The 27476-nt window shown below is 33.7% G+C and overlaps 1 protein-coding gene across 1 annotated transcript in view; it reads right to left on the bottom strand.

Annotated features, from left to right (window-relative positions):
• Nucleotides 1–26743, bottom strand: part of LOC131032915 (MADS-box transcription factor 14) — a 47625-nt gene extending 20882 nt beyond the window's left edge. Inside the window, exons 1-4 of the mRNA XM_057964019.2 lie at nt 26672–26743; nt 7438–7499; nt 7262–7325; nt 6938–6979 (exon numbers count right to left, since the gene is read on the bottom strand). Coding sequence (XP_057820002.2) covers nt 6938–6979; nt 7262–7325; nt 7438–7463 — 132 coding nt within the window. The 5' untranslated portion in view covers nt 7464–7499; nt 26672–26743. The remainder of the gene's footprint in view (nt 1–6937; nt 6980–7261; nt 7326–7437; nt 7500–26671) is intronic.
• Nucleotides 26744–27476: the final 733 nt, after the last annotated feature.

The raw sequence follows: 27476 nt of genomic DNA, 5'->3' as shown, positions 1-27476 counted from the left end.
TCACCTTATAAAAAAATATCATTTGTCCTTTCTCTCACATCATCAAAATGACCTATAAGATATCATAAATATATGAGTCTTTTACAATATGCCATGTCGGATTTTACAAGAGATAATTACATTATAAAACAATAAACAAAAGTTTATTCCATGTCGGCTTGAGTGTTGGTATGCATTGTTGCCGTTGTCGGTGAAGTGTCTGTCGGTGGATGTAGAAGTCTATTGCTGGTGCCGGTAATTGCTGGTGGGTTGCTAGGTGATTGTCAGTTGGTTTCCAACTGGTTGCCATCAATGACAACATCAACTATTCTCATAAGAGTGTAGAATGCCAACAATCTCCCCCTTTGGCATTGATGGCAACACTCATGAGAAAAATCCAAAAACTGTTCCAAAAACTGAAGTCCAAAAAGGTTCCAAAAAGATGTGCTCACCCTGACCAAATGATCTCCTCTGAATAAGCATTTTTCTCTCCACTACTCCCCCTTTGACATCAATGACAAAGGTTGTCAAAAATAGTCAAACGAGTGCAAAAATTTCACCTCAAAGTCTGTAACCGGTTGGTTACAATCTGAAAAATATCTGCCAAAACTAGATTTAGACTCTGCATAAACCTTTTGCTGTCATTCAAGGTTGCCTTAGTCTGTTGGATTGTGTCGGTGAGATAGTGCATGTGATCTTCTGGTGATCGCTCTCCCTGAAGTAATGCCTTAGATATTTCTATTCTTTGAGAAATAAGATTGTCCAACTTGGGACCAAGTTTATTTTTAAGTTCTCGGGCATGAGACCTTATCCTTGCCTTTTCTTTCTCAAGTTTCTGTAATTTTTCTTCAAAACCTGCCATTTCCTGCTCAAAATCTGATATATATCTAGATGAACCAATTATGTTATCAGCTATGTCATCGATTTATTTCTGTGTTCTACTGATCTCCTTATCTATGTCCGTTGTCAAAAGGTGAGGTTTGCATGTTTCCCTATGAAGCTCTTTGTACTCCAAAATTGTAGAGTTAACTGTCGGTAATAATGTATTCAAGTGTTTTGTACACTTCTTTATGGTGTCTTCAAAGAATTTGTCCTACTCTTTTTCAACTCTCTCCTTTATTGTGTCCTCATTCACTTTATCAATGGTTATTACATTGTCAGCAATAAATTTGGACAATGTGTCCAATTTACCTAAAGAATCCTTAATATGATCTATGTTACAATTTGGTGCAATCAATTTAATAATAGGAACAGTGTTATCAATTGCCTTGTAGGCCAATGCATTGCAATCTGTTATCTTCTTGATTGAATCTAAAAGTACCTCTGTAACATTGGTAGGTCTGAATTCACTTGTAGATATGTCAGATGTTTGACCAATTACCTATATTACCTTTGTGCTTCCATCAGTTGTAACCATTTTACTTGCATTTTCCTCTGGTGGATCAGTCTAGGTTTGCATATCAACCTGCAAAGGTTTCTCAAACTGTTTTAATGTCTTAGCAATTGTCGGTTTCTCTGTTTCAATGTGTACCTCTGCCTCAAATTGTTTTCCTGAAAGTTCAACTATCGGTATCTCTGTCTCTGGTGGCCCTGTGCCAACATCTTTACCTTCAGTAGGTTTTCCAATTTCTAGCAATTGCTCTATTTGGGTTGGGATCTCAACTTCAACAGTTTGTACCGGTTTTTCTGCCATGTTGCCACTGTCAACATTGTCTTCCTTAACCTCTAAACTATCCTTATCCATAACAATATCTACTTCCTGAGTATCCACATTCATGGTAAAGAGTATCTCAGATTCAGGATTTGTATCATCATGTGTAATACCTTTAGTGTCAATAACTAGTGGATCATCTATGTGTATCGATGTAGTATCCAAAGGTGGTGGCAGTAGATTGTCAGTAATCATGATGTTTGGAATTCCACCAATTTTTCCTTTGCCCTTGTCCTTGTCCTTCTGATACACTTTAAATGTCTTTTTTGGTTGGTTCATTTCCTCTTGCTTTTCCTTCTCCACAAAAAATATATCCCAATTATCTGCAATCTCTTTTACTCTTCCTACCATTAAGCTCACTTGTCCGTGCCCACTGGCAAAAATGGATCGGTTAGCCTCAGAAATCAGTTCATCAATTTCTTCTTTTGAATTAACAGAACGTACAACTAGAAGTTTTTCAACTTTCAGTTTCTTGTCTAATTCCATCACTGCTATCCTTTTTGCTTCCAATCTTCTATACAGTTCATTAGGTAAATCATCCACAACTTCAATTAAAACCTTTTTATATATGTCCAAGTGTAAGATAGTACTGTTCTCAATGCTTTCCCTGTCATAATCATTAAATGTATTATACACTTTGTGTACATTAGCCAAATTTCCATCATCAGTTATCTCATTCAAAAAATCATTCAAAGAACGGGTAACAAGTTGTTGTTTCTTCTTTGGTGTCAATTTCTGGGGCGGTCCCCTTACTGCCTATTGTTTCTTTCTCGGAGTCCTTGCTCTCTTACGTGAAAGAGAGGGTCCCAATGAAGGTTTTCTCTTCCTCCTTTCAACTCTTTTAAACTATGTTACCTTCTCACTGTCAATTCCAAAAGATGTGTCGACCGGTGAAATATGTGCCTCTAGTTGAAGTCCTTCAAGCTCACTAGCCGATATGCCACTAAGGTTCATGACATTTTCTTTGATTTCCTTCACTTTCTTAGAAGCATCTCTAATGAATTTTTCTCTTTTCTTCAACAAATTTACATCTCCTTCAATAGTCTCAATGCTACCAAAAACTTTTTCTGATAGTTCTCTCAGTGCTTCTAGTAAAGCTTTAGCATATGTCTCCAAAATGGTAAGATCTACTTCACATCCCATTTCGGTGACCTAGATAGTCCTAGGGAGTACTGCCTCCATCCATGTCTCATCTCTTTTGATAACAAAACAGATCTCTTTATTATATTTGTCTACTACCCTCTGTGGTAACCTTTCTCTAGTTCTCATCTTAGCTTGGAAAGTTTTAAAGTAGTCTTTTATGTTTTTGTCTCTAGCAGTTCCCATGCCGGTAAAAGCTTCCTGTAGTTGCTTTCCTACCAATATATCATAACCAAAGTCTTTAGATCCTATACCGGGGATCTCTTTAGTGAAATACAACATTAAACATACCACAAGATTTCCAAAGAGGAATGTACCTTTCTTATCTCCTTTAATCTTTTTCAAATTGTCAATAAGCTTATCTTTTAGCCATTCACACACATCTATCACTGCATTGTAGTTTATCATCTCATAAGCACTGTGTATACAGAAACTAGAAACAAAGTTGAGTCTGCTGGTATGTGTGGCCTTGTAAAGCACCATACTTACAAATCTCAGATTGATGTCCTTAATATCATTTACTCACAGTGATCTATTGTCAGATGTTGCTCCGATTAGGCTTATCTCTTTGCTATTGGAAATCTTCTTTCTTTTATCAGGTCTGCTACCGGTTGAGGGTAAACCAATTACTGCCCTAATTGCTTGCTGGGTTATTTTGCAGACAGAATCCAACCATAAGAATCATCCATGTGCTCTACTCAATACAACCCTTGCTACTTCCTCTGGAAATTGAGGGATATTCAGAATTTCCATAAAACCTAGAGTTTCCACAATTTTGTGTTCGGATTTAATAGCACCATGTACATCACAAATTACCTTAGTTAACATTTTCATTAGCTCCTCAGAACCTAGTTCTTCTATATTGCAATGTATATAAATCCTAGGGTCTTCTGCAAATGCTACACCTTTAGGAATTTTTGAAAATGCCCCTATAGAGTCATCTTGCTTACCAATTTCGGGAATTATCTTAAATACGGGCCTAGGGCATTTCACATTTTCCACAATGGTAGGGTTTGGAATAAACTCGAGAGGAGAAGAAGAGGCCATTGAAAAATACCTTTTACTGCTTGAAAGTATTCTGAATGGCTGAAGAAATCACTCTACACCTTCGCCTTGAATACCTTCGCTCAGTTTTCGCGCTCTTTGCTAATTTGAATGTTCAGTGAGTAAAAAATAAGGGAAATCAGCTGATTTATAAAGATATTTCTTCCACCAACCTCATTAAATTCTTGTCGATTAAGTGAAAACTTAACACATCTGCTGGTAAGGAAGAAATCTATCTTCTCACCATCAACCAAGGGTAATCTACATGATTTTCAACTTGCTGCATTACCCCCAAAGGGTTTCTTCTTAGTTGGATGAAGAATCTCCTGCCGGTGGAGGATTACTCTGTTCTACTGGTATAGAGATAGTTTCATCAATATCTGATCTCTCTTTTTAATTCATTGTTTTGAAAATTCTTGCTTTACCTCATCTACCTTTTCTTTGCCTTTCAAACTAGATCCTTTATTGTTTGCCGGTGAAGTCTTGCTTCTAAAAAATTTAGCAATATGTCCAATTTTGTTACAAGCATAACAAGTCACATTATTCCTCTGAATAGCCTTTCCATATCCTACACCGGTTTGTGTTCTACATTGATTAAATAAATGCCCATATCTTCCACAAACATAGCATTTCACATTCATTCTGCAATTTTCTGAATTATGACCAACTTTGTTGCATTTGGAACATTGACCAGTGGGTGCATTAATATTCTGATTATTTCTGAATCTACACTGATTTGCTCTATCACCATATTTGTTACAATTGAAACATTTACCATTAAACTTATAAGCATTAGGTTGTCTTACCGATTTGTTCTAATCTAGATTGTTTGCAGTACCAGAACTTTCTCCAACTTCAAATCCAAGTCCATTAGTATCTCAAATAGGTTTCTGACTTTTCAACATGTCATCAAGCTCCTCTGAACTTTTCTTGAATTTGTCTTTGTGTTTATTTGCAGTAGCCAACTCATTTTACAGAATTTGTCTTTTGTCTCATAAGCTCAATTTTATCATGTTGCATGTGAATCAGATCTGTCTTCAGCATATCATTTTCATGACTAAGTCTTAGATTTTCATTTCCAACATCATTGAGTCTCATAGTCAAGTCTTCTTCATTCTTCTTCCTGTCTTCAATATCTTTACATAACCTAATAGTCATATCTTGCATTTCATTCTTCATATTACTGTTTTCTTGTCTCAACTTGTTTGCAAGTTCTCTAAGAGTTTCCTTTTCATCATCATCTTTTTGCATCTTCTCATGAAGTTCTTTCCTTTCATTTTGTGCTATAGCAAACTTCTCCTGAAGTCCTTTAATGAATTCCTATGCAATCCTTATATCATCTTCAAGTTTGATATTCTTCAATTTCTTTGCATCATAATCTACAAGAGCTCCTTCCAATTGTTTTCTTAAGTTCTCCATCTGTACTAGTGTTAGAATCTTCCTCAAGCTATTAGGCTTTTGAAAATAGAGGACCGGGCTTTGATAACAATTGTTAGAATCAATGAGTCCCAAAGACACTGAGACAGGGGGTGGATTAGTGTCTAACCGGTCAGGAAAATATTTAAACTTATTAGGAACTTTGTATCCCAAAACAGTGTACTGGTAAATGAGAATTAATGCAACAAATAAGAATAACAAAGACAACATAGAGAACACACCATAACACAAGATATTAACGAGGAAACCTGGTGTGGGAAAAACCTCGGTGGGATTTGTGACCCACAATATTCACTCACTAGCCAATGAATAAATATTACTTACAATGAGGGGCCTGCACATGCAAGAAGGCTAGCAACCTAGAGCTCACTACCTTACAAAATGGATTGTCAAAATCCAATACAATGTATCGCTTCAGATCAGCATCAACTATGCCAAGTTCAGTACTGATTTAAGCTCAGTCTATAACCAAAACCTTCGCTGTCAACTATATCACCTTATACAAAAATATCATTTGTCCTTTCTTTCACATCATCAAAATGACCTAAAAGATCTCATACATATATGAGTCTTTTACAATATGCCATGTCAGCTTTTACAAGAGATAATTACATTATAAAACAATAAACAAAAGTTTATTCCATGTCGGCTTGAGTTTCGGTATGCATTGTCGCCGCTACCGGTGAGTGCCTGCCGGTGGATGTAGAAGTCCGTTGTCGGTGCCGATAACTGCCGGTGGGTTGCCAGGTGATTGCCAGTTCATTGCCAGTTGGTTGCCATCAATGACAACATCAACTATTCTCATAAGAGTGTAGAATGCGAACAATATATTGAGCATTTAGACTTGAAGGTCAACATAGCATATATTTGGTATATCCTCATGTATTTGAGATAATAGATTGGTGTCTCATATGTTGTGTTTGTGCTAAGATCTTGAATTAGGGGATTGGTGTCTTTCATATGTTGGTGCTTGCAAATATAATTGGGATTGATGTCTCTAGTAGGTTAGTGCCTACATAATATTATAAATCATTTAAACACGTATCTTTTGTGAGACTAGATTTCGATAGTAAATCCAAGGACCTATTCTCACCATGGTTTTTCCCTTTTGGGTTTCCATGTAAAATTGGTGTTCCTTATGTGAACGTGTGTTCATGTTCATCATTTTTTAAATTGCTTAATGATTAAGGAAATACTAGTAAATGGTACTATTGATGAATTGGAATTGAGGCTAGTTGTGATGTTTCAGTAAGTTATTAATGATAATTAATGTTGAAGTAATCTGGGATTGACAATATTCATTCAACCCCCTCTTAGTATGTCTATTTGATTAACACTAGGAAGTATTAAAAATTTAGTCTTACCAAAGTAATCTCTTCAATTTAGTAGTCAAAATAATGGAAAAAGTTGTAAGATAAAGCATCTAGCAAGGAAATAACTATATGCTATCATATAGGATCATAAGAGGCCGAAAAATTTATGTTTGATCACATCTAGTTGTACTATGAAATATGAAGACATGCACAATTTTTTAGACAATCTAGAAGGTGTTTGTCTACTTAATTAATAAAAAATGATAATTTCATAATAAAGTATAATACTTTATTAAAAAAAAAAAAATTCTACCTTCATTTTTATAGAATGAGCATACTCTTGTGACATTTTATCCTGCAATGTTCACATAGCATGATCTCAATAAGATAATGTAATTTTGATTGGAACCAATGAATGAATCATACTTGAAGTTTGTTTAATATTTTCAATACTTTTTCCTATGGAGATAAACATTCATTTAGAGATTTTTATAATACTAATCAAAAGTTACAGAACATTAATAAAAGTAAATGTAGCACTAAAATCATATTTAAGAAACACTGTGAAATATCATAAAAATTTAAATATTGTTATCATTACCTTTTTGGAATGTATCTTCCTAACACCCAAACTTACTTGCTTCTCAAGACGTTGTAACTCCTTAAAGTTTAATAATTCCAAGTCTTCACCAATCATATGTCTGCATCATAAGACTAATATTTCTTATTTTTAAACTACATAAAAATACTTTTCATATTCTTAAATCTATACCATAAATTTAAAAAATTTAAAAATAATATTGAAGTTCTTACTTGTATGATTTTTCTAAATGTGTCATCCTCTTTTGCAAATTCTCCACTTCCAAATGTAATTTCTATTGCCACATTAAGTTTTAATCCATTAGCAATTATTTTTAAATATCAAATCATGCGAGATTTTAACCATGTATACCCTTTAGTGCCTTTCAAAATAAAACCATATTAGTTTTTTTTTTTTAAATTATGAGATGCTATAACTAATTATATTTGAAATATAACATTGATATCTATTGAATTTACTTTCACAAAAACCTTTACTCAAATATTTTATTTAGTGAAATAAATTATCAAAAATAAAATTTTCCATATATTAGATTTACATTACATTATATAAATTACATAGTTTACCATATTATGCATAGGATGTTAATGGTGCATAAGTTTAGAAGCATCATCTCTTTATGTCAAGGTAATTTTGGGTATCTTTAAGATTACAACTAAATTTATTGCTAGACAAAAATTGGTTATTGTATTTCTTCAATGATTTTTAAGTTCCTAAAACTATATGGACAAAAATGAACTTCTAGATTTTCCAAAACCCACATAGTTTTCTTGTTTATCCTCATATATTTGTTGGGATCCAAGAACACTAAGAGGGGGGGTGAATCAGTGTTCTGTCGGTAAGATATGATTTCACCCTTTTATAACACACATATAAACCGGTAAGTGAAGAAACATATAACTTGAAGCAAATAAACCATCCACATTAATGAACACCATAACACAAAATTTATATGTGGAAAACCTCAAAGAGGAAAAACCATGGTGGGATTTGTGAGCCACAATATCAGTTCACTGGCCATATGAAAGGATATTACATAAAATGGGAGCCTGCACATGCAAGAAGGCACACTCCCTAGAGCACATTGCTCATCACAAAAAGAGTCTCACTGACTACAAGCTTTTGCTAAAATAAAAATATAATAATGAACTCACAAAATGCATCTGCTATGCCAAAAAGAGTTCTGGTTATAATTCAACTCTATACCGGTTCATAAACCCTGAACACTTCTACCGGTATCTCCTTTCCTCCAAGAATGCTTTCCAAGCTATCTACAGATAATTGCATGATATAACATTTGCATACAAATGATCTACATACATATACTTCGCATTACATAGTCTCCTATGTCCTTATTACAATATATCTCATCTATATTTATAATGACCTTAACTGAAGTCGGCTTCACTGAAGTGCTAGATGTCGGTGCCGGTCTCGGTGTCGGTGTAACCCTGGATACTCCAGTGTCGGTGTCTGCCGATGAATGCCTCCTAATGTCGGTGTATGCTTCCTTATGAATCTTGTTGCCAAGTTACCATGTTTCCATGTTGCCATGTTGCCATCAATGACAACATATGAATCCAATGAGTGTCAATTACCAACAATATTTTCCTATCTTGATACAAATCATCTCAGCATACATAGAGCCTTCTCCCATAATTTTTAATCCTTTCTAGTCATATAATCACCTTATGCATAATTTATTTCTTCTAGAACTTGCATTTGACACCTTCTACTATAAATGAATCTAGGAGATCCTAGGGTGGCCTAGAATGATAAGATTACGTAAGGGAATCGAGCTTCTAAAATGAATCACCTACCTTCCAAGAGGTGACCTCATTATTTTAATTTCATGTGCCATTATTTCAGATTTAGTACATTCTTCTCTATTTTTTCCTCTAATTAACAGTTCTCTTAGGTATTAAGCAAAAAATTCACTCCCAATATTTTTTTATACTCTCCTCTTAATTGATCCTCACATCCCCTATGATTTCTTTTCTATTTTCCAATAAAAACTACCCCACCCCCCATCCATTAACATACATGAAAAGAAATTATTGCATCTATGAACTAGAATTATAAGTTGAGATATTACTACACGTATTTGGTTTCTCATTATGAATTTACAAGAAGTATTGCATCTTTTCCTCTAGGAAATTAAAAAGCACAAAATTATACAATCCTCTTTCTCATTATAACTTACGAAATCCAATTTGGATAATCCACATAAAATCGCATTCTTGGCTTTCACATTATTTCCACTTTCCTTCTTTCTAACCTAATCTGTTGGAGGCGTTGCAATGGATATGTGTCCATTTACAACCACTTTTTAAATATCATATCCTATAGCATCCAAATACATTTCCATCCTTATGCCCTAAAAGGCAAAATTTGTTCCATTAGAAAATTGTGCCTTTTTTTATGAGAATCCATATCCCTCCTTCTCGGCCATATGTACTCTTTTAGGCATTTCTTCAAAAAGTTGGGCTATATCTAAAGGAACCCACTCTCATACCAATTGAAGAACACTCAGTTATATTGATGTGAATGAATCAATGTAGTACCCTTCCATATCGCACTCTTTTATGATACTCTTGATAAATGCTTATGACTTTACTTATATTCTCATGCTTTTGGATTGATGATAGACATTGCATATTCAAAGTTGATACATATGTTTTTATATGAATGATGATATACTCAGGACTATTATGATGAAGGGATATGTGTTTGGTTATCTATGTGCACTCATTAGATGCATGTTGTGGTTTATATTTGCTTATGATGATGTTGTGCTATGTGCTAACCCTACTTTATGCTTATATTGAATATGTTGGTGTTATCAATGATGTTATGATGCCATCATTGTATTACTACTGTGGATGTGAAACCATTCATTTGTGAGCAAGGTGCAATGTTGCGATTCTCTTTCATTTTTTTGATTATTTAATGTTTGTTGTCCTCATTTTTGTTTTCAAAAATGAAGGATCATTACATAAATTTTTTGTGAAAAAATGAAAATTTTTACTCTATAGCATGCTTCCTGAGGCAGAATTTCGACTAATCCTTAGACTGGCTTAATCCTTAGTCCATCCTCGAACTATTTTTCGAATTTCGTCGAATTCTGGGTTTGTTTGCTATGTCTTTCCTTCAATTTCAGGTTTTAAAACCCCGACTGCAGGTGGAGAATTTTCTTCGAACTGCAAGTTTTAATGATATTTATTATTTTGGTCTTTGTAGGGGAATTTTTGGCTTATTACATGTGCACTTTTATTCAAAGATGAATACTTTTTAATTTGTTTTAAATTTCTCTTTTATTGTTTTTATCTTTTTTATTGTTTTTAGTCTTGTTTACTTAAAATAGGGATTTTTTGGCTAAATTACAAGTAAACTTGCAGTTTGGTCTAAAAACCCCTACTTTAATGGTTTTTACATGTAAAAGGGATTTTAAACCCCTATTACATATGTGCAAGTTATTAAAACTTGTTGTAGGGATTTTATTTTCCCTTTACAACTAATTAAAACTTGCACATCTCTCTCCAAAACCCGATTTTGCCTAGAAATGAAATAAAGTGACAATTTTAAACTTGCTATTTGGTCCAAAAAACCCGATTTTGCTTACAAAGTGCATTTTTGACATTTTAAACTTGCTATTTGGCCAAAAAAATCCTGATTTTGCCCAACATGTTGAAAAAGTGAAATTTTAAACTTGTTATATCTTCTAAAAAGCCCAATTTTCATTGTTTCAATGCATTCCGAACTTGTTATTGGTTCCAAAAAACCTAAATTGCAAGGAAAAACTTTTTTTTTGAGCATTTTAGGCAAATTTTTGTGGAGATTTTTTGGGAGATAGAAGGCGTTTTGGATTCCTCCCTATTTTTATGCATTTTCAAACACCTTTCACACCACATGGAGGTTAAGATTGCTGGTTTTTAGCTTTATAACAGCAGCCACGTTTTTTCAAAACACCACTTTTTTTTGCCATTTGGAATGTTAGGAATCAGCAATGTTATGAATCGTTTTGGCTTGGTATACTAAGGCGTTGAGGTTAGAAAGAGTCTTGGCCGTTTTCCATGCCATTTCTCATGCATTTGCTGCCACGTTTTTCAGTTTTGTGCATTTTTTTTCAAAAACGTGGCTAGGGTTTTGGAATGCGGTTAATTTATTTTTAAGAGTTCTCCTTCCTTATTTCAAAGATTAATCATCTTGTTGAAGAGGCATTTTCACATTGGAGCAAGGTAAGATTTCTTTTCTTCTTGTTTCATTTTTCTTGTTGTAAATGGTTGGTTCTTCCCCAAAAATCGGTTTTTGTGAGAGAGATTTTCCCCTTTGTAAAACAATTTTAGAATTGCATTGTTCTTCCCCATTTTCCCTCTTTACTTGTATTCAGGATTTTAAATCCCGATTACAAGTTGGATGAAAATAATTGTTCTTCCATTATGGATAAAAAGATTTAACCATCTTTTGTTGTAAGTTTTTCCCATTTTCTTGAAGATGATCTTCCCAAAATCTTTTCATATTCATTTCCATCATCCATACATACCATTCATACCATTTCATCCACTCATTTCACACCTTCATTCATTTTCCCCATTTAAAGTCTACCTACAGTAAGCCATCCAGAACCCGAAATTGGTCCAAAATGCACTCAAAAAACATTTGAAAATGAGTCTTAAAGGTCCAATTTCAAGTGCAAACTTGTAGTTACCCATTACGCATATGAAGTTGCATGTTTGTTCCCCGCAATCGCAAGTTAATGCTCTTGTTTTCCCCACACATGTAATGCAACTTCCAAAACCCAAAATTCACTTGTGAGCCCATTTTTGCATCAATTTCTCTCTTCCCTTGTCAGTTTGGTTTGCACACACGATCTACCAAATCAATGGATTAAGGAATGGGCCTTATTTTGTAAGAAAATTTCAAGAATGGAGGACGATACAAAAAAGAGATACAACAACAATTCATGGTTGTGAGCATAGAATGCTTTCAAGACAAAGATGGTCATGACATGAAAAGAGGAAGGAAACCCTTTCCCTCCTGAAAAGATAGTACTACCCCAAGCGAGAAGACAAGGATGCAAGTTCCCGTTCCGGTTCAAGATGTCTTTACCAATCTAGAATACTTCAAGTCCTAGCATTCTGAAGTGACATGAAGATCATCACAGATAAAGGATGATGCAGTTAGAGTCGTGTCTTTAGACACATGGAATAGTTTTAGTTATGCATTTGTAATTTTGTTTTGACAAGTTACATGTAAAAGTTTTTTTTTAAAACGCAAGTTACACATTACTTGCACTTTTGTAATTACATATAAGGCAACTACAAGTTGTGTCCAATTAGGACTGTAGTTGGAATAAGTCTTAGTTAGTTATTGAAGTCTTAGTTAGTTATTGAATGAGTCTTGGTGGTTGAGAGAATCTCTCAAGTTAGTTAGGATCCTCCTACCTTTTTCTCAAGGCTCCTCCTCTATAAATACTTGAGGGGTCTATTGTAATTTAGATATTTTTGGAAAGCAAGCAAAAACTCTGCCAAATTTATAGCAAGAAGTCTTTGAGCTTATGTATGTGAATTGAAAGTTTTTGAAGAGTAATAAAGAAGGATTACTCAAGTTTTGAGTCTTTGAGCTACATGTTTGAGTTTGAATCTTTTTATTTCTTCCATGTAAAGTGTTTCTAAAGGAGCTTAGTCTAATCTGATTTGAAGTCTTTGAGCTGCAAGTAGAGAAGATTAATTAAAAAGGAAAATCTCTAGAAGGGGCAGCAAGTCTTTGAGCTTGCGTCTTTTCTTGAGAAAAAATTATTGTTTGATAAGAAATAGCAGCAAGTCTTTGAGCTTGCATTAGTTCTTGTCTTTGTGTTGAAAGAATAGATTATTCCAGTCTTTGAACTGCTGTCTTTTATTCGTTGTAAAATTTAGTATAGCAAAAGGTAGATAGGACTTCCAATAGTCAAGTCTTTCAGCTTGATATTGTTGTCTCGTCCCAAAGGAAGTGACAGGAGTCTTTGAGCTTGCACGAAACTTCATTTCCTTTCTTTCATTTTGATTTGAAGTTGTTACCATTATTATACATTTTCTTGCTATCACTTTTCTAAGGAGAGAAAAGGATATATGCTTCTTTGAAGAAAGAAGGAAGACTGTTGTCCCATCCTGTTTTTATTTCAGTTTTAGATAGATAGGGGGAGCCTTCCTTTAATTAGGAGAGTTTCATACTCACACACTGTGGTTGAAGCCACAATTTTGTTTGCTTTCACGTGTACAAAATTTTCAACCAACAATGTTATAGAAAATGTACATGTTGTTGTATAGATGTTTGATATTATATAGGATATAGGTGCTAGACATTGACTCTTCCTGGCTTCACAAGTCTAAGCATATGTCTAATCCCAATGGCAAGTTGATCGAAGATGACATGAGGTCCTATCATATTCTAGGTTTAGTTGGTGTCTTGTCAGTCCTAGTGTTTTGGCTAGAGTTGCCTTGTTAGGTGTTATGTGGTATTTTATTTAATTTCATATTGGGTTGACTCTATGAGTTGTGGTAATTTATTAATTAAATGATTAATTGATACATATATAGTTCATTTGTGTAAAATTAATAATGATGGTTGGTATGGATATAAATATTTATTTATTGAAGTTTATAATAAAATTAATGTTTATTTGGTGAAGTTATAATTGTTGGGAATGTATGTTCGTTTGTGCATTGAATTATTTAATTATTTGCTTATTGTTTGTTTATTTATTGATTGATTGATTTATTTGTTTACTTATTTATTGTTTATTATTTATTTTCTTATTAATTATTTACTTACCCCTTTTTATGATTGGTCTTTTGGGAGTTGTAATTGGAGGTCATTATTTAACTTATTTATTTTCTCTTGATATTTGTGAAGGGTTTTTAATATTATTATTATTTTTATTATTTTAATTTTGGGGTTGTGATGAGGTATGACTATTATGATTTTTGAAAAAGATTGGAAGGAGTTTTTGTCGTGAAATTTCCTAGGAAAGTTTTGAATTTTGATCTTGGATTTGGGAAGAGAATTTATGTGTATGATTTGAGGATTGGAGTTCTCTTCCATTTGCATTTTGTGGTTGTGTATGCGTGAGAGGAGTTGTTGGATTGTGGATTTGTTGGTGTTTCAGATTGAATGTGCATTTTCTTCTTCAAGTTTCATTGTCCATTATTTATACTTCCAAATTGATGGTTCTGCATCCTATATTATGCATTTTGTTTTAAAGAAAGATTGTTTACTAAGTGTCTAGAAAATATCTCGATGTATTATGGAGTTCTTGTGTTTTACTCTTCTCAAATTTTATTTATATATGAAAGGATTTTGTTATCATACCCATTGGTGGTTGTTGCTCTATTTGTAATTCTATATTTTACCCTTATCTATAAATATGATTTGACGAGGGGATTGTGTTGTCATTTTCTTTGGAGGCGGTGTTGTGTTTACGAATTTTGTGTTTTAAATTCTAATATTTGGGCTGTCTAGAGTTCAGAGTCTGAGAGACATCTTATTGAGATTATATCCCATGTGTTGGGATCCTATGGATCTTGCTCCTATTTTATGATCATAGGATCATGTAAATTGGTTGTTGAACATTCCTTTCCTTTATTTTATCTGAGTCATATTGTGTTTTTGAGTTCTTTCGTATTCAGTTGATACTTTTTTTTGCGTCCAAGTTTTGTTTGGCTCTTTGTTGTATATGAGTCACAACAAGGGTTATATGTGGTATTTTGTCTGCCGTATGCGCTAGACTGATGTGTGTATGAGTCATTCTGGTTAACAAAGGCACCATCCTAAATCATGAAAACACTACACTATTCTATGTATGCACGATTGTATATGTTATATGCATCATTCTATGTTTTATATATGCTATTCTGAGTCGCGAAAGTGCCAAAAGAATTTGTAAAGGCGCTAGCAGATTTGGTGAATGCGCCAGATAATTTTGTACAAGCATTGTTCTATTATTTTAACTTTTCCAACTGATTTTTGCAGCCTGAGTTTAGTTAAGTCAAACCAAAGGCTTTTTTTTCAGGATTTTACGACTCCTCAGAATATCTTTTTCCAGATTTTGATATTTCATTCTTGGGAATTTCAATATATATTGTATATTGGATTTAAGAGAGATTAATATACCTTGCATAATGAATTGTTGGATTCATATTTGGATTACTACATGAGTTTATTGGAATATAGGATTATGGATCAAAACTTATTATGGTTCATATTTGACATGGACCCTGTTGGAAGTTTGGAACCCTCATTTTTTGCAAAATTTAGGGTCCTTAAATAAGCAAAACCAGCAAACACCCCTAAAAATGCCCATCCAACTATTAAGTTTGATAAGGAATTTGACCTTTTAATTAGGGTTACCAATTATAAATGAGCATGATTATCCATATTGATCCTTTCCCGGTCAAATTTGATGCCTCTGTCAAGTAGCAAAATTTAGGTACACACTAGTCTAGTCACATAACTATTCCGAGGCACCTTTGGGAATTAATTCCTTTGCATCTGATGATCATCATACAAAACCATCTTAGGACAACATTTATGTCACTTTCATAAATATTCTTGCAAGATTTTGTAAACATTGGAGCTCGTTTGATATTTTTCTTAAGCTCCAACTTTTTTCGAGTTTGCATTGTCCTCAGAACAACATATTGTCAAAAACACTCTAGAGCCAAATTTGATGGATAATATCTCACAGGTCAAGGTGGATTTTATAGAACCATTTTTTGCTTCAAATTATTGGCTCAAATGTCTGCATGCTTTCCAGCATGGGTAGTCTAAAGAAAAGTTTTGACAAGATTTTACATTGTTTCCTGACTGCTTGAGCCAAAAAACGCATCTGAAAAAAGTTTCAAATTTTGAAATCTTGAAAGCGACCCACCTATTATTTTGGTCTCAAGTGATTTTGGTTCCGATTTCATGGTCATACGAGATCATATGACATATTATTTTAATCTTCTCTGAGTGAGCGATGTAGTCGGTAGGGTCAATTTACAAAAAAGGTACTTGAAATTTGCGAGCTACTCAAAAATGGATGAGAAACCCATGTTTTATTTTAAATATCATAATGGCTCATGGCTTGAGGATGCACGGTTTGACTATAGTAAAATTTCTCTGAAATGGCAAGAAGACAAATTAAAATATTTCAATATTTTTCTATAGTTTCTGATATCAAATTATGGAATAATTAAATATTTAAATCATCCGAGAGGAAAAATGAAAGTATCGGCGTGCTCCATGTTCTAGCAAATAACTTGTAAAGGTTCTCCATGTTTTGGGCATAGCATAGCTCATTGGCATGATAAAAAAATGTCTTACCGAAAGGGTAAGATATATCGATAAAGGAAATTGGTGATGGCTTTCCAAATTTGGGGAAGATTCAAACCTAACCCTACCCACTATCTAGCCTGCACCAAAGTAGAAGTTTCAAATAGATTACGACGTGCGAAAAGCTAAAAGGAGGTAGTTTGGTCAAGTATTAAAGCAAAGATGCAATGGTAGATATGTGAGCGAGATGAAATCATAGACAAAGAACACTAATTGTTTGCACCACTCTTTCTGAAGGTATCATCACATACAACAGTCCATTTACACAAAATGAGTTTGTTAAATTTTTAAAATGAAAAACTTTCTGGAAAATGCAGTTGGCCGATATTAAGCCAAGTTTGCAGCCTTCAGCCAACATGTTAGCCTTGGAATCAAGCATGGACATGACATGAGTTGATAAAAATTACTCAACAACATAGACATAATGCCAATATGTTTAATGCCAATATAGAAACATATAAGCCAATATGTACATGGACAAATAAAAATATAAAGCGAGCAGCATAATAATGTATCGAAATGGCATGTGAAACATACAAGTTGTATTAGCAGACATAGCACGGAATTTTTGCCTCGAGGAAATACGGTATCATGGAATGCAAGGTTGATCTATTTGAAAGTTTCAAAATTTTACAAGCAAATACAATTCACAGGCATCAAACCAGATTATATGACTTCCCAGTGGTGAGTTTCAAACAATGACTGAAGAAATTCAAAACAAATGCAACTACAAAGATGGGTAAAATTATTGAAAAAGAAATAGAGCTTATTTAATAATCCTCAGATTTCGATGAAACTATGATATCTATAAATTTGAATAGTGTTTCATCGAAAGGAAGAGTTTCATCGATAAACCCTATGAATTAAAATATAGAGGAGTGGGGCAAAGAGAAGCTTGAAATGGAAAGGGAGTAATTTTGAGTGTGAAACTTCTTTATAGAATATCTTTCATAAAAGGAAGTATAATAAATATTTTTAAAGGGGAATATTTGCTTTGCCACTTAAAAATAAACACATTATTCAAAGGGAGAATTATTTTCATTAAGTGAATATTGTTATGGGAAGTTGCCAGTGAAGGAGGATTATTATAACCTTCTTTGCAAAGTACAGAGGTAAAGAGATTAAAATCGAAATACTTTAATCTATTAAACATAGTTAATTAAATATAAAATTGTACCGATTAGTGTGAAGGGTCATAACCCTAAAACTGTAGTATAAATTAACAAAGGTGGTAATTAATATATTTTAGGGCAACATGACTTTGTTATTAAGCATTGTAACAGTTTGAAAAAACTCCTTGAATATTATAAAAGGAGAAATCAAAACCAGAGAAAAGGGGGGGATTTTTTAAAGAAATATAATATAAACTCTGGATAATACGATACTAATTTGAACCTTTAATACAATCAGTTGTTTTCCTTTGCATGTGTTGTGATTTATTTCATTTTCTATAGGTAGTTGTTTGTGATATTATCTCTGAGAAGATAAGATTACTTGTATTCTTGCAGTGAAGTTTATGTTCTTATGTTATAAATTAGAATCAAAACATCTACTAGTGAAATGTCATTGTTCCTTGTAGCTCTTTCTTGAATGGTCCCTTAAGCTTAGGGTTAAATTCATTCAGGCTGTCTATAACATAAACATCTGACATATCCCTTTTAAGAAACAGTAATTGACAGATTTACCAAAGGGGTAAGTTTAAGAATTATCTCATAAATCATACATTAAGTCCTAGAAGAATATAAGACTTTGTAGCCCAAATAACAAGGAAGACACTGGTCATTAACAAATCACAATCTTTTAATTACCTTTACATTAAAACAATAGGACTAGTTGAGTAGGACACGTAAAACCAATTAGCAATAGTATACATACTTATAAATTGCAAGTGAAAAGATCGAATAGCTTTCACAAAAACAATCTTGAACTCATCTAAACGCCACCTATCTTAGGAACCTATGCCATTCTGACGTAGGGAAGAATTTAGATCAAGATACTCAATCTGCTACAAAAAGCATTAGTCATCAGAAGCAACTAGTGAATAGGTATACCTGCCTAGGTCTTGCAGAGCCTAAAGTGAGGAAGTTAGTAACCAAATAGGTTCACTTTATTACCAAACCCTCCAATTTGACTTGAGATCCAACAGAACCTTTGATAGGATGTGTTAGCACCCTCAAATTTTGAAGAAAATTTTGGTCCCCATGGAAAACTTTAAACGAGGCCCATAATTATGTCCCTGCAAAAGACCTTGCAACATGCCTTAGGTATTAAATTTTGAAATTTTCCCTAGTTTTAAATGAAGGAATGCTTCGTTTGGTGGGTTTTCTTTTCGCATAGTGACTGCCTTTTACCATTACCTTTGGTTTAAGATTCTTTTCTCGAGGGTTTCCTATCATTCGTGATTGGCCCCATTCCTTAGAGTTTTCATCCTAGATGGTATTTATAACCCATAGTAACCTTAGGTGTGTTGTGCCCCTAATATTTTTAAGTCATGATCCTAATGTTTTCCCTCCTCATGATGTCCTAGCGACGTGATTCACATGCACATGCCTTAAGTTGTTTCCAAGATGTCCTTAGCTTCAATGGTTCTTGGTACACATTGAACTAATTTGCACTCATTGTTGAGGCCCCAAGTCCTATATGATGTGGCAGTCAGGACGTATCCTACAGAGTAAATTGGGACTCAGTGAAATAAGCAAAGACATTTTACTAAGCTCCGAGTGATGTTATTGATCGCAAAGTTTTTAGTTGTACAATTTGGGTTCTCAGAAGACTATTTCAAGGCCTTTGTTGACTCCCGAGTTTGTGCCACGGAGTGTAACACATTGGCTCAGGACTCGTTAAAGGATTATGTCTTAATTGGCTAGCTGAGTGAGAATGTACAAGGCAATGAAAAATTAGCAAATAATATGGAATCATCACCTAATGAAAGGTCTCGATCATCGATGATGAGCTAAGACCACTAGTCTTGCTGCCAAAAAATCCAAGAGTATCCCAATAAATCCTCCAAAAAGCCTAAGGGTGGAGGTGTGAGAGATTTCAGAATTGGTGACTCATGTGCAAATGTTAGTTATGGCCACAATTTAAGAATGAAAACATATTTTCACTATTATTCTACATCTAGAAACAACAGCAAGGTACGGTTCACACAGATAGATGCAATGTGCAGATAAATCAAGATTATAATAGTATATTGACTTCATATTCTATTGTAGTCGCTTTGAAGTTTGAAAAGGAAAGCAACTAAGTGAGATGGAAAATCAATCACTTCTAGTCATTATTTCTCAACAGGGCGATTATATTATGCATTACTTGTATCACCAAGTCTTGAGAGCTTGAGAAATGAGTGTATCCTCATAAACAAATAATTTATGTTGAAGGGTGTTTTATTTTTGCTTGCAAAGGTAGCAAGATGAAGTGCATAAAGAGAAGCCATGTTTTGGCATAAGGAAAGATGGTTTGATAATGAACCATTGGGTGAACCATGTCACAAAAGATTCACAGAAGCCTCAACATGAAGTAGATAAATTAGGTACCTTGTAGCTATAGTGGTATTAAAATTGCCGAAGGTAGCCAAAGGGCTATTAAAACATTTGAGTGCAACCATAAGCTTCGGCTATAGTTGCAAATAATTCCAATCTCTTTGCTAACCATCACCTTCCCCCCATGAAGGTTAGAATGTGGAGAGAGAAATGGGTGAGAACACAGACATTAAGTATTTTGAGCTAGGCATGCCTACCCGGTTAGGACTCTCAAAGTTCTCCTTTACCAGAAGATGCAGTAAGAATCTTGCATCACAGTAGCTCGCTGCACTAAATGCCACAAATCTGTGATAGTGGCATGACTCAAAAGGTGGTCTATTTCTCCAGAATCTTTTGGGTTTCTGCCCCAAATCTTTTATGTATCTTTCAATAGCGACCTGACGGTTTTGCTCAAGGACAACATAGGGGAAACATGTTTTCTGATTGAGGGAATCTTCTCTTGAGAGTGGATCAATAGAAAATGAGAAATTCCAATATGTAAATAGTTGGTAGCTTATTGCATTCCTTATCTTCTAAAATGAATATCATGGTCATAGATGAGGGGTCCGAATCCTGAGTTTTTTGGAAAGGAGTAGAACAACAGTGTATAGTTTGTTGATGGAGGGCTTCTCACAGTGAATAAATGGGTTTTTCTTTCAGCAATGTAAATTAGTCTATGAGAAAACAATAAAATAGTTGCAGACTTATCTCCAAGTGCATTTATTTGATTTTGTATCAATTAAAATATCAAAGGTGTTTGAATTTGTCTCTACAATTTCTTTGTAGATGTGTGATTGTGTGTATGGGTTTCCTTCGAGGAAGGAATTAAAATTCTATATAAAGGTTGCAATGAGTCTGAAGAATAATTCGCATTTGTAAGAACCATCTTGTAGCAACAAAAGGGGTTGCATTAATATCATAAAGGCCCACTAATTTGGATATATTTGTTGTTTAAAATTGGCATTTAGGATCTTAGATTCAACTCCTCACCCAATGGATAAGGAACTACTTTATGAGGCTTCCGGATCTAGTTCAAAACAAGTTTATAAATCAAAATCTAATTTGCTCTCCTATTGTAATGGTGAAAAATTAGGGTTTCCGCCATAGAAGGAAGAAACCACTAATTTTATGACTTAAAGACCATTACATTCAAAAGAGGCGACTCAATCCCATAGATCTAGTCACAAATCAACAAGGATTAACACTAAAAGTTCTAAGTGGATTGGAGGTTTTGATGATGTAAATTAATAAACCCTCTTTTGTAAGTTGAATTGCTGAAATTAGGGTAAAAGTGTTGGAAATTGAAGTAAAAATGTGTAAACAGTGAGCAACAACCACTGGATTGAGCCATGAACCTGGATCTGAGCAATGTATGTAGATTTAGACCTGTTACCTAAAAGAGCTCCCAAAATGTTGGGACCATGGTGCTCGTCGCACTGGTCCTTTGAACTTTTCGCATTCCAAAGGAGGATTGATTCGTCATTGTAAATAATGCTTGTTCTGAAGATCGCGGCTCCGTGCCTATTTCCTACACACAGAAAGAAAGGGAAATAGGTTGGGAATGGAGGTTTGCCTAAGTTAAACCCCAGTTTTGGAATTAACCATGAAGTAGAAATGAAAGTTAATTGAATTGTAGTAATGGAAATGTTCTCAGTTTGAGGGAGATGCTAAATAATGATTGAAAACATAAATAATATACCTCGTGAAGTTTTGTTTGTCTCAACATAGAATTAGGGTTTCATGAAGTCTTCATTTAAAACATGGAACATGAATGTCAACTCCAACGCTTGAAGGAAGACTATTGCTTGCTCACTTGACTTGAATCCTTGATCGCTTGATGTCAAATTGAATTTCATGTGTGTGGACTATAAAAATGAGAGGGGACAACCTTCTTTTATACTTACCAGTTGAAAAGCATATTAATTTTCTGACATGAGCCAACACAAGGTTGGGTTTCTTGCTCAAGTTTTAAAATGGCCAAGGGTCCCGAAGGAAGGCCCTAATTGGGAGGACCAAGGCGTGGCACACTGGTCCTATTAGGGACCAAAACGCCATGCCCTAGTCCTACCCAATTTAGCGGCTAAGACTAAGGGTCTAAATGATGTACAAGGTCGATATGAAGTCAAATTTGTAGGATACGAGCATAATTAGGTCCTCATTAGGCCTAGGGGTGCAAATGCTAAAGTGAGGACCCAAATATAGTGAAAATTGTAAGGTAGTACAATTTAGGACGTTACACCTAAATTATTTCCTTTCTTTTTTAATTTATTTTAATTGTTGTGTTTCCTTGGTCATTAAAGGTCCTAGAGGATAAGTTTGAAATTGTATTTCCATCATTCCCTCATGTGTTTTAGGAGATGCATAATATATTGTTCTTAGTTAAATTTAAAGCCAATGGGATTAAGATTGAATATGAGATTATGTGAAGAATCCCTATATATCTGAGAACTATCTACCTTTTGTGAACTTGTACATTGTAGTTTCTAACAAAGTTATCAAGTATAGAGGTCTAAAGTTAGGAATACCCTCATGAGCTTGGTGGAGATCGAAGTGAAGAAGGCTTGTTTTAGCCTTGCTATGTTGTATTTTCTTGTCCTCAATATCCGGACAGGGTTAAATATGTGACCTAGATGTTCAATCCCATAGTATAGGGTTTTATAATTTCTGTTAGAACTGAGGGTAGCAAGAAAAATCATGAACAAGATATATTATGTGATTCTCTAAAGCTCTTTATATTTATTTTTATACCCTAACTATTAGGAACATGATAGGAGTGGTTGTCGGAACCTCAAGTGGTTTCCATGAGATTTCATTAGAGGTTGTTGTGATCAAATGATAATATTAATAAATTGATTTAGGGGTTTGGATAGTTCTCACATTAAACAAGATAATTGTGATGCCCCACTCATGGCCTAGAGTACTACTATAGGCTAAGGATGAGATTGGAAAGGCCTTTTTGGCATAACTATATTCCCTTGTCTTCACGAAAGGTTGAGTTAGTTTCACATGGGTATCACTTGGGCGCTAGGGTCTAGAGAGAGACTGCCATGATTACCCTTGTTGATGGGCGTAGAGGTCTAAAGAGAGACACTGCTAAGATAACCCTTGTGATAGCATGTGATGGTACTCTTCCCTCAATGTGTCCTACTAACTTAGCCTTTGTGTTTTGATGGTGGACTCTAGTGAGTTTGTGCTTTGTGGTTAAGCCTTGTGTTGTGCGTTTCGTTTATGTCTTATGTTGCTAGTCTTCAATTTTTGTTGCCTATGTTTTATGTTCCTTGGATGTTAGGTGTTAGCCTAGGTTTAGAGTGTGTATGGGACCTTATGTCATTCTCCAAAGCACGAAGGTGGACCTTTTTGATTCCACATGGTCAGGTGGTTTGATGCCTTCTTCCATTGGGATTTTCTTGGTTGGATGTTCATGTGTGTGACTGGGGGTTCTACATCACTTCAGTAATTATGCTTTGGATTTTCGAGCAGTTATGATCTATTCTCTATGATTGAGAAACACCATTGTATTATATAACTTGGATAACCAGTGATGTAGTTAGAGATTATGGTTTCCCTATTTAAATAGATAATGTATTATTGTATTGACCATCTTTGTTGAGATATAACATATAATATGTAATGAAGTTTTATGTGATTTATTCTATTTAGAAATGATTCTAATTATATTATTGGGTTGTAGGATTAAATTAGGTTCTTGGAATTTGATAACTTAGGAACATTTAGAATTTATGCATTAAAATGAACCTATTGTATTAAGAATATTTAATATGTTATGATTCACATGATTAAGTAACGATTGGTTAAATGCTTACATTCCTATGTTTTAGAGATGGAATGTACATTAGGCTAAGTAAGGGGAAATCATTCATTAATGTTATTTGAAGTTATTAAAGTTATTTGATGTTGTTCACATCTTTATGTTGTGTTAAGTAATGACGTTGAGTTACCCTAAGGAATGTAATTTAAATGATATAAGATAATTTCACTTGTGCATTTATGTGTTTCGCTTTGAACACCAAATTTACGTGGAAAACCAAAACATAAAAACACGATGAAAATCTAACTCACAATATGAATAACAATGTTTTAGACTTACTACCAAGGACCACCAACACCTAAAGGACTAGTAGAACTAAGATGCACAACCTAAAGCAAGATACAAAGATGACTAGCACAATTGAAGATCGCTTCTTCGGGACAAGATATAAACTGTTGTTGAAGGACTCACTATCAATCAGCAACAAATGAAATAGCTAAATCGAAATTGAAAAGGATTATCATTAACATGAAATTTTCCTTGAACAACTAGATCAAGCGACCAAGATTATAGCAAACATCCCTAATAATCTTCACTTTCACAACACACTGCCTTGCAAAATATATCACCTTCAAAGCTCTTCAAAAATTGAATTTCACATCACCACAAACTTCAATTTTTCTTGCAAATCATTCTCATAAGCTTCTCACACAATTTACTTCTCATATACAAACAATTCATCCATCTGCACATCTTAAATATGAGAGAGAGCATTCAAATCCTAATTAAGAGTTGGTCAAAATAGAATAAACAATATTACACAAAATAAGCCACCCAGACCTAAAATACTTAAATAAGTCCACTCTAGGAAAAAGACGGAACCAAAACATATCACAATACATCCTGTCACGATTGGTCCAACAATCCATACACGCTAACAAAATATCCAAATCTGTTACAAAACATAATGTGTAGAAATAGTAACCGGTCACCACATAACCACTTCCAATGCAAAACACTCCATGTGAATATCCACATGTCATGGTGAGACCCAAATTAACATCTCAAAACATCTTTTGGACCAAAAGAATATGATCCACTAAACTACAATACAATTAGCAACATATTCGAAGGGCACCAAAAACCATTATGGGCCACCCTGAATATAGGATGACACAACACCAAAAACATTAACTGCAACAAACAAACAATTTTGCAATAACCAAAAGTAAATCCTAACCAACATCCATATAGATAACTAGGTTTGACATCAATGACAACCATACAAGTTCATGCTATCAACAAACTCCAACAATCTCCAATTATCTTTAAACATGGTGCAAGAAAAAAATGCAACACTCGCATAAAATATACATGAACAAAAAATAATAACTTATAAAAATGAAAAGAAAACAGTTAGTCAAATCTTAACCATAATAACTTACAAAAATGAAATATCAATTTTCAAAATTACTTCCTCAATCAATTCCTATTCATTAAGAATTTTCATCCATATGAAAAAATATATATTAAATCTTGCTTAACAAATCACATAATACGCATAATTCTGAAGTAGAAAAAGTATATATATATATATATAAAATTTTGGTTAAAGTTTTCATATGTATCATTCTAACTTTATATTATATTATGTTTCGCGAGCTGTCATGATTCAGTTTCTTGGAGCAGTATTCTCCATGATGCATTGCTTAATTAAACCTTTTCTTTTGGGGAGGAAGGGGGTAACATTTTCAAGATGGGAGTAATTATCGCTTGTGGAAGAAAGAAGTGGAGGGTGGAAGTAACTTAGCACTTTATTCTTAATCGCAAAGGAAGGAAAGTGGATTCTCATTGTTTCTTGGCGGTGTCGAATCTTTTGCCTGCCTTCTGGAGTACGGAGAGGATCCGTCTTGCCATTGCGTGAGCAAAAGTCATGAACAGAAGCATCTATTTACAGGCAAAAGCCATTATTTACTTTATTTTCACTTCTGTGTTAAAATATGCCAATACAATTTCCGTTATGATGCGCATTTGTGAAGCTAGAACGCAATATTTCTCTTTCTTTGATTACGTTTTAATTTGAAAAAGATGAGCATGTATTATAGAATGAGTCGCATATTTAGAGAACTGTAGATCCGCCTTGCGTACTCTTTCCATGGTACCGCAGGTCAGACTATCAGGGTCTTGATATTCAATGTAATGGATAGAAATTCATTAGATACTATTATTCTATAGCTAGACTGTAATGAATAGAAACTCATCCGATACAACATCATGCATAATTATTTATAACCACATGCGGTGGTCCTCATATGCTGAAATGCATACTTAGGCACGCCTACATCGTAAAAAAACATTATAATATATAGAGAAGTAAAGGGGATAGGACATATTTACAAGATTCATGTAATACTTAATCAAATAGAGTATCAAGGGAATGTCATAAATAAGAGAATATTGTTGAAACACTTTCGACGAAGACACTGAACACAATGGCACAATGGTCCAGCAAGGGTTTGAAAGTGTTTTAACCACGACATTACATGTCCAAGGACAAAGATTTATATTTTTATAATAGATAGGTTTTACAATATTTTTATTTCATTTATTTTCAAATAATACAAGTACCATCAAATTATATTATTATTTTACAAAAGTTAAATAAATATAATAACATGAAATAAAACTAGCATAAATTTTATTGAAAATAAATCCAATTACTAATATGATATTTTCACTATTTAATCTTTGTTTATTTTGATATAATTAATTCAATGAATTTCATAAATAAGATGTGAATCATACCTCGATGTTCGGTAACTCTATAGTGTCTCCCACAGAAGAAAAATTCCTTTGATACGTCCCAATAATTCTATTCATGCTTTATCAAAAATTATTTTAATCAGTTAGTTTTTCAAAAATAGATGAAAATTTGAAAAATTTAGCAAATATTTTTCGTACTACAAAATTTATCAAACCATGATATAATTTCACTATAATACTTAAAACATGATACAATTTATAGAAATTTAAGGGAAATAGAACAATATTTAATAACAATTGTATTTCATTTCATAAACCCAAAAAATATAAGATATTGAATATGCTAAATGAGACTCAGCTAGTTCAACCTTGTTTGATTTTGTAATTCACTTCTTGTTCCAATAAAAAAAGAAACTATTGATAAGAGCCTCCAATTATATATTATAGTTGTAATTTAAGGTGACCTTTAAAAAATTCCATGGACTACCTCATATGTTTCCTAATTTTATCATAAAACTTTCATATAATATTGATATCCTCCTGCCCTATGACAATAGTAGGGTTAACATCAATGTCCCATTTTTGTTAAATGTATTAATTAAACATCCTTATCTTGCATGACGTGATTAAAGAATTCTCTAAAACATTATACCAAGGTTCAATGATAAGGGTCAATGCAAGAAGATGAGTCCACTTTTTTGCCAAAAAGTGGAAGTGTTTTCCCTGATTTTTAGATTTTGTCTCATTTGAGTGGAAGTGTTTTCCCTGATTTTTAGATTTTGTCTCATTTGAGCTTAAATTTTGAAACACTTAGAGATTGAATCTTGGAAAAAGTCAGTAATATAAA

This window comes from Cryptomeria japonica, chromosome 3 (genome assembly GCF_030272615.1).
Source record: "Cryptomeria japonica chromosome 3, Sugi_1.0, whole genome shotgun sequence".
NCBI classification, from domain to species: domain Eukaryota; kingdom Viridiplantae; phylum Streptophyta; class Pinopsida; order Cupressales; family Cupressaceae; genus Cryptomeria; species Cryptomeria japonica.
The sequence above is the reverse complement of the archived record's forward strand: the minus strand, read 5'-3'. Positions and strand labels throughout refer to the sequence as shown.